The following is a 12182-nucleotide window of genomic DNA, read 5'->3' on the forward strand; positions in this document are numbered from 1 at the left end:
AAAGTGGGGCAAACCAACTGTGTACCGCTTTGAGGCAGCTCAGAACAAGAAATGCTGCTTCTTTGCAAGTTGGCATCACCAACAGGAATCCTGGGGTAATGCGTTTTTGATGGCAAGATCAGGCGTCTTTGCCTACGCCTTCCCGCCAATTCCCCTCATACCACGTCTTCTCATGAAGATCAAGAGAAAGCCGTGCAAAATCCTGATCCTGATAGCCCCATGGTGGCCAAGACAACACTGGTTCACAGAGCTTCTCCTTCTGTCGGAAACTCAACCGATTCTCTTTCAGCCCATTCCATCTCTCTTGACGATGTTGCGGGGACAAGTCCTTCATCCAGACCCCCAGTCACTGCATTTAGCAGCACGGTTCCTGAAAATTGTGAATTTCAACATCTAAAACTACCATCTGAATGCCGGAATAGTCTCTCAAGTGCCAGAGCACAGAGTATGAATAAGACGTACAGGATGAAATGGAGAAGATTCTCTTTATGGTGCCTGGAGTCTAATATTTATCCTCTAAGATCTGCTTTTCATGATATTCTTCCTTACATTCTACTTTTGGCGAAATCTGGATTAGCACATGCGTCAATAAAAGTTCATCTAGCTGCTATATCCCGTTATAGAAGGACCTCATCAGGACCATCATTGTGGTTTTAAAGAATCATAAAACAGTTCATGAAAGGATTATTTCATACCTTTCCCCCAGTTAAGCCTCCCCCACCTCTCTGGCAGCTGAATATAGTGTTATCACAACTCATGAAGCATACCTTTGAACCAGTTCAGAGGGGGGAGGTAAAATTCATGTCTTGGAAGGTGGCTCTTCTCCTGGCACTCAGATTGGCCAGGAGAGTTGGGAAGATTCAAGCCCTGACCATACAGTAACCTTTTCTACACTTCAAAGAGTATCGGATAGTCCTTCGAACGAATCAAAAGTTTATACCCAAAGTACCATCAGACTTTCACTTGAATGAGCCTCTTATCCTAAAGAGATTCTTTCCTCAAACGACTACGGCAGCGGAGAGGGCTCTCCATTCGCTGGATATCCAGCATTGTCTGAAATTTTATCTACAAGGAACAAACGATTTTTGTAAATCATCACAGCTCTTTGTATCCTTCAGTGCACCCAGACAGGGCTATCCTCTTTCCAAAAGAGAAATTGCTCAATGGATCTCAAGTGCAATCCAATGTTGCCATCAAGCAGCAGAGAAGACTTTGGGAGCACGGGTTCATGCTCATTCGACGAGAGCAGTATCTACATCCACTGCGTTGTTTGCTGGAGTACCTATCCAGAATATATGCACGTCTTCTACCTGGAAGAGTACACACACCTGGATGCAGCCCCTGACAATGATGTGGCAGTGGGACAGGCGGTGCTGAGAAACCTTTTCCATTGACGGCGAGCTCTCTCTTTCTTCCCTCCTTCCTTTTTCCTGTTAGAATGTGCACATTTTTAATATAAATGCATTTCTCATTGTGTAGGGATTTATAATGTTGTGGTTTCCAAAAGAACTGTCTATTCTCTGTGATGTTTACAATTATAGAGGTTAAGTATGGAATACATAATGATTGTGAGTTTGATGGTTTTCTCAGGTAAAGCTGTACCTCCCTACAAATGGACAATTTAAAGCACACTCTTGCATATGTTCAGGTTCATGCAGAATAAAATGTGCTACATACTGCTAACTACTCTGATTCAATCATGTGAATCTATGAAAGTTCCAATACTGGAGAAAAGAAAACAAGTTACTTACGTGTAACTGTACTTCTCCAGTATTGTAAACTTTCATAGGTTCACATGCGACCCTCCCTACCCTCCTGAGAGGCTCACCTTTGGATTTTTGCACAGGGTTATCTTGAGCACGAGTGCTCGGAATATCTGAAGGTCTAAGGTTCTCTCAGGAGTGTTCTAGAGGGTGAAGGGTCCTGATTGGTTCAAGGATTATTGTTGGTCTCTTTTACAAAACGAGAGTTATGGATTACAAAACTGAAATGGGCCTAGGATTTTTTTTCTGATTTGTATTGATTTAAGCATTGCTTTTTTGATATACCGGGGACTCCCATCTCAATGAGGGGGAATGATTCAAGCATGTGAATATATGAAAGTGTCCAATACTAGAGAACTACAGTTACAGGTAAGTAACTTGTTTTCTTCCCCACACTTACCAGTCTATTTGCACGCTGGAATTCTAATACCTTATACACTGCATGCATTAATATTTGTATACATGTACAAAGATGGCCACCATGTTTGGACATGGAGAGGGAGGAGTCGAGGATGAATCCAAGATTGCGTGCGTGGTCAGTGGGTGTCGGTGCTGTCCCCAGAGTGGTTGGCCAGCAGGAATCGTCCCAGGCTGAGGGGTTGGGTTCGAGGATGAGGACCTCCGTCTTGTCCGAGTTCAGTTTCAGATGGCTGCTCCTCATCCAGTCGGCGATGACCTTCATTCCGTCGTGGATGCTGATTTTTGCGGTGCATGGGTCCTTGGTGAGGGAGAGGATGAGCTGAGTGTTGTCAGGGTGGGAGATGATGTTGAGGTTGTGGTGGCGGGCCACTTGTGCGAGGGGGGCCATGTAGATATTGAACAGCGTCGGGCTGAGGGAGGAGCCCTGGGGGACGCCGCAGATGATGTCGGAGGCTTCGGATCGGAAAGGTGGGAGGCGGACGCTCGGGATCTGTCGGAGAGGAAGGATGTGGTCCAGTCGAGGGCCTTCTCTTGGATACCGGCTTCTTGGAGGCATGTTTTTAGAGTGCGATGGCAGACCATGTCGAAGGCGGCCGAGAGGTCCAGGAGGATGAGGGCAGATGTTTTGCCGTTGTCTAATTGGAGCCTGATGTTGTCTGTGGCGGCGATGAGGGCTGTCTCGGTGCTGTAGTTTCATCTGAAACCGGATTGGGACGGGTCCAGGATGTTGTTGTCTTCGAGATGGCGGGTCAGTTGCATGTTGACGATTTTCTCGATGACCTTCGCCGGGAACGGGAGCAGGGAGATGGGCCGGAAGTTCTTGAGGTCCTTGGGGTCCGCCTTGGGCTTTTTGAGGAGGGAGTTGATTTCGGCGTGCTTCCAGCTTTCCAGGAATATCACTGTTTCGAAAGAGATGATGATCTTCCGTACTTGCGTATTAATGGTTATATCACCTCCTGGGCAATTGAAACAATGCACATTAATGGTTATATGACCTCTTGGGCAACTGAAAGCTTCCATAGTAATGGTTATATAACCTCCTGGGGAACTGAAAGCTTGCACATTAATGGTTATATCACCTCCTGGGCAATTGAAAGCTTGCACATTAATGGTTATATGACCTATCATTTGACAGCTATATGCTTCAGTTCAGGCAGAGCTAAAGGTGGACAGCCGATTCATATTTCTCCCTTGGTACAAGGGAGGGTATTTACATTATCTGGCTAGTCACCCTATCAAGTCATCTGCTTAGTGAGACCCTGGTGTTATTGCCTGGGATTTGTAAACTTTTATAACAATGTGTTCAATGCAAAGAAATCAGATAATTTATGCAGGTTGAATAATGATCTAGAGCCACTGAAACGTAAGAAAGTCATGAATTATATGTGCTTTGGGGAGGGCCCTTCGACACCCACACCTGTGCCGACTATCAACCTGAGAGGTGTGCAGATTTTGTGGCATAGAAATTAATGGGCAGACACACTTCATACATGATGGTTACAGTAATTTGATTAATCATTTACTTGCCAAGTATAATTTCGTTTATGAAAAGGAAGTGAGTGTCCCCACTGCTCAATTCTGCCACACACATACTGGTAGAGAAGGGAGCACTATGGACTGTATGTTAGTGACTGACAGCCTGGCCCCATTTGTTCACAACTTCCAGACACACACAAATTGCTTAAGTTACCATAATTCACAAAGCATTGAGACAGGAACTGCTTTATGGAGAAAATTGTCCAAGCCCTCACATTTATTATGTGAGATAAAGGTGATTAGAACTAATGGCTACATAAAAGGTGGGTTCGGGTTAACCCAGAGTGTTAGGTTTAAACCAAGATAACTGGAGCTATCAAATCTCACCTAAAAATCTGTCTGGATGAGAATGCAGGAGATTTGGAAATTAAGAGGGCCTTTACAGAAATATTGTGACATATTAAGGGAGAACTTATGAGGGTAGCCACTGGAAGGGGGTCCAAGTTGGTGGGGCCTGTGCCAGTAATCCCCAGGCTGTTACACAACCTTTGGATTGCTCGGTCTACAGTGCACATGTCGGGATAGCCATTGCAATACGGTCAGTCAATCTGTCATGCACACTGTAGATTAGTGCTGTAATCCCGCATTTGCAGGATTCAGCCCCACCCGCCACTCTCACGCTGTACACAGCGCGAGCCGGTGCGGTGGCAAATAAATAAAATGGCATTGGTATGCCATTTAATTTATTTGTGTTTGCCGGCTGCACTCGCAGCCGGTGGGGTGATACTCCTCAGTTCCTGAGCAAGAGCCTCCCCTGCTGGCTTCCCTAAAGACCTACATGGCTTAATAGACTGTAGGATACCCATGCATAGACTTTTATACATGATTTGAGTATTTTATCAATCCTATTTTAGCAAAAAGTTTGTATGTAACATTGTATGTAACATGTCTGTATGTATAATTGAGTAAACAATTACATTTTTACTGAGCAAGTTTACGGTTTTAAAACATAAAATCGACCAAAGTTTATTGAATGGCTCACTGGGTATAGGATACCGTTCAATATAGCCAGCCCTGAAGAGTCATGATCAGATTCAGTACCCTGAGGAACACACTGGCTTGCATGCCCCATGAACAACACCAGGTTTGTCAGAAAGCAGGACAGACCACACTTATTTCCTGGTCTCCCACTAGTGCCACAACAATGTTTGTTTACAGATTGTAGTAGGAACCTACCCTATTAGTGAATGACGCTAATACCACTAATGGCAATGGATGGTCCCAAAACATTCATACATCGGGTAGCGAGCCCTATTAGGAAGGGAACGCCCCTTCCTAATAGCGACTCGTAATTCCTAAATAGCGAGTGGCCAATAAATTGCAACTCGCTATTTAGGAATTGTACATAGCCCTTTCACATTTTGCATGCGCAAACGGGTTGCAAACCCTTTTGCGCATAGAAAATAGGATCATACATCTGGCCCTTTGTCTTTTGTTGAAGGAAATTTTTCTAAACTTTGTAACAAGTCCTCATCCTGTGGGTCACTCGTCAAAGTTATTGATTCCAGCCTGGCAAAACCTTCTGCCATCCCTCCTCATCCCTTGGGCCCTCCTAATGATAAGTCTTTGCTTTAGAGATAGCAAATCCTCATCCTCCCTCTAAGGGAAGTCAGACTGGTTTAATTGACTTTTTCATTCTTCTCTACCCGGTAAAGTACTGTGAGTCTGACTGTGAGAAAGAAAGTTTTGACTGCCTTTGCCTGGCTCTCGGCCTACCCTGTGTTTCCCCTTCAAGGTACAAATACCCGCTGGGAAGAATTCTGCAACGACATTGGGTCCTTAGAAGGTGTAAGTCTCTCCTGGTTGACTTGCTGCGGCATTCCATTATGTTTGGCCGCACTTGCGGGTTGCAGTACAGAGTCACTAGTGTGCGGAAGCAGTCGAGTAGGTGGCGCCACCTTACAAGAGCATCCGTGGTGTTTCAGATCAAAGACAATTGTTCTCTGAAAGTTCCACGCCTGGAAGTACCTTTGGTAAAAGACAAAAGAGTATTTCATAGCTTGAGTCCATCAGAAAACATATAGAAGCAAATCATACCCAGGGCCGGACTTGCCGTAGCAGGCATTTCCCCGGTGGGCCGGAAAGGTGGGGGCTGGTTTTGTGTCCGCGGGGTCCACTTTTCTTACAGGGGGCTGGTTTTGCAGAAGTACTGCAATATCGTCCCCTGCAAGAAAAGCTGTAGCGGTGCTTCTTGCATCCACCCCTCCCCGCCTCCCAGGACAGCTCGAGCAGCAACCTGCAGTCCAGCCCTGCTCATATCATGCGTATCCCTGCATAATGTTGCTGTGTGTTGCTGTGCTTCTGGGAGTAGGGGGGGGGGGCGACTTGCCCTAGAACGGGGCTTTGTATGGTGATCAGGGCAAAGAGGGTACCTTCTCTCCTTCGCCAAACCCCTTCCATGAGTATCGATTGGAAGGGGTTTGGGAGATCACCTTAGGCGAAGTAGAATCCGCCATTGATAAGCTACAACCTAATAAAGTGCCAGGTTTAGATAAGCTACCCGGGGACCTATTCCGGATGGAACCGAAAATTTGGGGTCCGTATCTGTGTACCCTGTTTAATGCTATCCTAAAGGGTATGGATCCGCTGGATACTTGGGGTGGGGCCGAGATAGTCTCCATACACAAAAAAGGTTGCCCTCTCCTATCGTCCAATTGTAGGCCTATTAGCCTAATAGACACAACTCAAAAACGTATGGGGCGGGTCATTTTAGATAGAATTCAGGGCTGGATTGAGGAGATGGAGATCCTGAGTCCTTATCAGGCAGGCTTCAGGTCGAGTATATCAACTATTAACCAGATATTTAGACTTCAGGTCCTTTACTGGAAGACGGAGAGTGTAGAGGGTGGCAGCCTCTACCTCATCTTCGTCGATCTGAAGTCTGCCTTCGACCTAGTTCCTAGAGAAAAACTGTGGAAAGTACTGTGTGACCTTGGGATCCCACCGTACCTCTTGGATGTTAGTGAGGTCGCACAGGGAGACCTACGCCCAAGTTAGATGCGGGAAACTTGGGGAATTGTCAGCACGTTTTCCAGTGAAACAGGGGGTTCGCCAGGGGTGTGTCCTGGTCCCCACCCTATTCTGCCTTTACATCAATGGACTTATTGACCATCTACTTGGTGTTAAAGATAGTGATGCTCCAAGGTTAGTCTCGGGGAGGGTGCCCGCGTTGATGTTTGCGGACGACACTTTGTTGTTGTCCAAAACATCAACGGGCATTCAACGCATTCAGGATGGCTTCGCTGACTTTTGCATCTTGAGAGGCTTTGAGATCAACCTATCTAAAACTAAATTTATGATCTTCAACCCCCCCAGGATCACTCGCTCGAACCCATCGTTAGACGGCATTCCCCTGCAGAGAGTGAAGACTTTTGAGTATTTGGGTATCACTTTATCTGAACACCTGGAGTGGGATACCCAACTGGCCAGGGCAAACCTAAAACTAACCCAAACAGCGGGGTGGATAATGAAAATGTATAGACTGGCCACGATTAAGCCAGCAGCCCATATTATTGAAATCTATAAAGTGCAGGCTAGGGGGGGCCACCCTCTATGGGGCTGAATTGTGTGGACATTGTAGGCCCTCTAACCTTATGAAAGTAGAGCATTCTTTCATGAGGAATTTGGTGGGACTTCCACCTAGCACACCTCTAGTTCCCCTCCGCATGGATTTAGGGCTATTACCCATTGATGAAGTTATTGCTCTAAGACCCCTCATGTACTGGCAAAGGCTATGGGTAACACCAGGGTTGTCTCCTTATAGAGACAAACTCAGTGATGTTTTGCCCACCCTGATTAGTAAGATCCCTTGGCTTAGCCACATAAGGGCTCCTAGTACCAGAATAGGAAGGCAAGAACTCTGGGAAGCACCGGATATAGCGTGCTCAATAATAATTAGGGTAGAACTGGCGCGACATTGTAGGTATCACAACTTGTCAATCCTCCAAGTAAGTTTCACTGTTGGTCGCTTGACAACAGAGTTTCTACAGGTGAAAGCAGAATATAAAAAAGGAGAGTTTTTAGGTTTGATCCATCCTCCCCTGGCAAGGAAATTATGCATGCAATTCAGATTTGGGACTCTCCCTCTTATGTCGTTCACCAGTAAATGGGACAATGACAAGAATCAGGAATGCCCGCGTGTAAACATAAGATAGAGTCTGAAAATCATGTGATTTTCCTATGCCCTGCTTATTATGTATCCCGCAAATGATGGGTAATTCCAATTTGTAGAAATCTAGGATTTAGACACTGTTTTCAAGCCCTTAGGATTTTAAAGTATGATACCATCCCCCTATTGTTTTTGCCATCTCGCGCTTTCTGAATGGGATGTGGCACAAGCGTAGGATTTTTTCTAAAATAATCATCTGTGGAGCGTATGTTTGCCTGTCTGTTAGGAGAAATTCATGGAGGCATTTATAATGTGGTTACTTGTAGCACTTATTAATTAATTTTTTTAATATCGATAACTTTCAACGATTTTGAAGCTGTTTTTATCTAGGGATGGCTGAATTACATTTTTAAATTGGAAAAAATGCAGAATACATGATTGTATTGTATTATTTTCTGCTATTTAATAACTTGTTTGTTGTTTGTATGATTGTATTATTGTACATCTATGGCCCGAGGTGGCCGAAATAAAGTTTTCGAATGGCTGTACTTCTTAGAGCTGCTACAGTGCTCATGCAGCCTCAATGATGTGGGCCGCCATGGCCTCACTTCCCCCTAAGATGTACCTATTCTCTGCCCCCATTTTAAAATATTTGCCAAAGAAAGATGGAAAAGTCGTTGGTTGGCTTATCAAGGTTTGGGATGATTCTGTATTAGAATACTTACAATAATCAAGGGAACTATTCTAAAGTTGCCAACCTTCGAAACAAAGTGATTGCATGCTCTGCCTTAATGTCTTTGCAGTTTCATGAACACATTTCCTTTCCACTTTTTCCTAATACCTTTTTAAACGTTTTACAGAACATAATTTGTCACTGAAACAATATGACAAGATGTTCATGTTCTAAAGCATCCTTTATTAAACTGAAATAAGCACTTTCACACCGTAATGAAAGCCTCTGGAAATGCTTTGTTGGTGTGACTCCTGGGTTGGTTATAATTTTAATTGTTTAATGTCTAGCACTGTTAAATGCTACATTTCCTAACATTATTTTTATCTTCTTTTTCTTTTCCACTTTGCTTCATGGACTCTTGGGTAATGTAGAAGAAAATTATGATCATTATTTGCTGTGTAGTGCTGGGAGTAGTACTAGCATCTTCAATTGGGGGGACACTTGGATTGTAAATTTAAAAAAATAATAATGTTAATTACAAAAAAATCAAATCAATGTACATGCAGTGAACATACACAGCACAGGTTCCAGCTACCTAAAGTTAACCCTTTATTTGATCAGTAAATCAAAGTTTATAGCTTGTCCTGTGTGGCGTGGAAGTGGCTTGCCAGTAGAGCTTCCTATGATGTCACAGGGCCAAGAGTGACATCACAGGAAGTGGGACGCAGTGCTCTTCGGTTGAAGGCTAGAGTGTGGCCTAATGAGACCATAGAAAATGGGATTGAGGCAAGGCATATAAATGACAATTATAGCTGCTTGTTCATATGCAATCCATCCTGGAATTTAACTGCAACACATGTGGACACATTTTCAGATACGTTTAAAAAGCATATTTCTAAATTCTAAAACTATGTTCTATCTGCAACGCTGATGTTCTGGTGGATACATCTGATTTTAGTATTATCTAAGAATATCTGACAACACTTATTATTCAATTACAAAAATAGCTATAGAACTTTGAGTATCCAATATCAGTCATTATCAATATTTCCATATAAAGAATCATAAGGCTCTGTTTATTTTAATTTATTCTTTTATTGGAAGTGTTGACAACTGTTGTGCTTGTTAAATCAATAAGAGATGTGCATTTTTATGAATTATTTAACATAGAGAAGGAGGTTTTAATTTCAGTATCCCATTGCAGTAAATAGATCTAGCACTGATTCCAATATGGCCACGCCACGTGGAAATGGAAAAAGATGGATTGCAGAGGAAGTCGCTATCCAAATACATGCTCATTTCCTATAGATGAGACTATGCAAGTCCCATTAGGCAGCCATTTTTACCTTTAGCAGAAAAGCGATCTGAAGGCAATGGCACAAAGCTTTCAACTAACTCCCCAGCCAATGAGGGTCAAAGTGGACCATATCAGGATTTTAAACCACATCGAAGCATTTTGTTTTGTGTTGTCCTAGGCCTATTTAGCAAGGGAAACCAGGACAACTACAGATGCTGTGCATTGTGGGGGGATTTCAAGAACTTGCATGCACAAGTATTATTTTTTTAGTAACCTTTTTGAAAAAATATTGTTGATGAATTTCCTTTGTTGTGCGTTTTACAGTATCTTGTGGAGATTATTTTTTTAATGTTTGGGTGTTTTTTGTAAGTCCGTTTTTAAAGAATGTATTTTCTTGGGTTTATCTGTGTTTACAGTGAGTTCTGCCTGGACCAACGATGGCTGCTCTTGGTCAGGGGTTGGCTGCAAGTGGCGCTGTTTTGTGAAAATACTCTGTCAGTCTCTAAGGGATAACCTGCATTTCCCTCTCACCCTCACAGAGCAGCCACATCACACTTTACTGAACAACATAACTCTCCTCTTTGTTTGAGGAGGGTTTTACTTAAGGCTGGCTTTTGGGGCCTATGAGTGCACAAGATAACATACAACCACAATGATAATAAAGATTATGGGGGGAGACAGAGAGAAAGAATATTTAACACATAACTGTGTTTTATGGTCCATCAATGCCATTGAGGGGGTTTAGTGACATAAAAACTGAGAGGCCAACGCCACCTGGTTTTCAAATGTCACAGGAACCCCAATATTGCATTACAGGACAATAAAATGAATGTTAAACTTTGTGCATTTTTCCTGTTGGATGAAAATTCATAATTCTAATGAATTATATATTACTGGAGAATTATGGGTTTTGAAAACCCTTATATTTACGAGCTAACAGCGGTCAAATGTAATATATAATTTCTTTTTATTCTTGAAGTATATGCCATACAATAAGGGCATACTGGCATATTTTTAAAGTTCCAATTTTAATTGGAAACCAAAAAGCCCCTACAGAAGGAGACTTTAAACAAAACGTATGACCCAAAACATTCTGAATGTCGGTCTCAGCCAAATAGCAACCCCAAAAACCAAGGGTCCCATCGGCGCCAGCTGCTGTCCTACTAAACTGAACTTCGATTTACTGCTCTTTTTTACAACAAAAAGAAAAAACGAAATCAAAAGAAATATGAACAAAAAAACAAAGTTTGGTAATTGAGCCGTGTATTGTTTAAATGTAGATGGTAAACTGTAGTCTGTGGAGTATTTGCTAACATTAATACACTCTAATTTATTGCAATTCATTAATTTATTTTTTGATTGAAAGATATATTCATGTTTATCATAGGGTAAAAAATCAAAGATTTCCTAAACTATAAATTAATATTTTCTCTTTACAGTTTATTTAAACCACACATAATCAAGAACGCAAACAAAATATTAAGTAATACAAGGGAAAACATGCAACACATGTACATAAATGTATGCATTTGAAACACAATTTTAATAACTCTTTTGGTGATTGAGTTAAGGCGATAAATAAAGCTTAAAAACAAAGTTTATTTTACAGCCTGCACAAAGCCCTTAAATGGAGTGACAACACATTTACTCAGTTTCCTTCATGGAAGGGTGTGTCTGTTTTCTGTCTAGGTTGACTAAAGGCAATACCTCCACCCTCACAAAAGGGATACCTTTTTTGACATTTGATTTTTTACAGGCTTATTATTAGCTAATGTGTTTTTGCAATGTATTTTCTTGTGTAAACTATGCCAATTTGTATGGGTGTTCATGAACCTACCAGTCCTTTGTGCACTCTCAAATATGAATATTGATATGGGTTTCAACATTAACAACAGGTCAACTAAGGGAGGAGCTGTTTGATTCCCACTTCACAATTATATCTTCCTATTATTAAGATGATCGTTTTGATGGTGCTTTAGGATCTGGCGGGCAATCATTCGATAAACTATTCTTTAAACATATAACAAAGTTCTTTTTTTTAACATGGCAAGACCTTTGGATTTTTTTTACTCAGCAGCCAGTGGCTAGACAGCAGTTTAACCTAAGCATGCGGTGACAATTTTAGTTTCTGTTTTGCACAACTGCTAAGCATTCCTTGATTCAGATCTCCTTCTGTTATTTAAACCAAGCATATATTTTTAGAAGAAATATTACTGTTGTTTGATAGACTAGTAAGGGACATTGTTGTACACTTTGTCATTACCTCCCTTGCTACTTCCAAACTTGTAGTTCTACTTGAGCAGTTACAAGAACCTGTGGAGGCATCCATGTTTTCTTTTGAGAGGCAATAAGGACATCTTCCACCACAATCTGGCAGCCATAAAC

General features: G+C 42.3%; 1 protein-coding gene across 1 annotated transcript in view; it reads left to right on the forward strand.

The window, feature by feature from the left end:
* LOC147703693 (syntaxin-1B) overlaps positions 1-11042 on the forward strand; it is a 410801-nt gene extending 399759 nt beyond the window's left edge. Inside the window, exon 10 of the mRNA XM_086932048.1 lies at positions 8932-11042. Within this exon, the coding sequence (XP_086788174.1) occupies positions 8932-9012 (81 nt within the window). The 3' untranslated portion in view covers positions 9013-11042. The remainder of the gene's footprint in view (positions 1-8931) is intronic.
* The last annotated feature ends 1140 nt before the right edge of the window (positions 11043-12182 follow it).

Source organism: Lissotriton vulgaris, chromosome 7, assembly GCF_964263255.1.
Source record: "Lissotriton vulgaris chromosome 7, aLisVul1.2, whole genome shotgun sequence".
Taxonomy (NCBI): Eukaryota; Metazoa; Chordata; class Amphibia; order Caudata; family Salamandridae; genus Lissotriton; species Lissotriton vulgaris.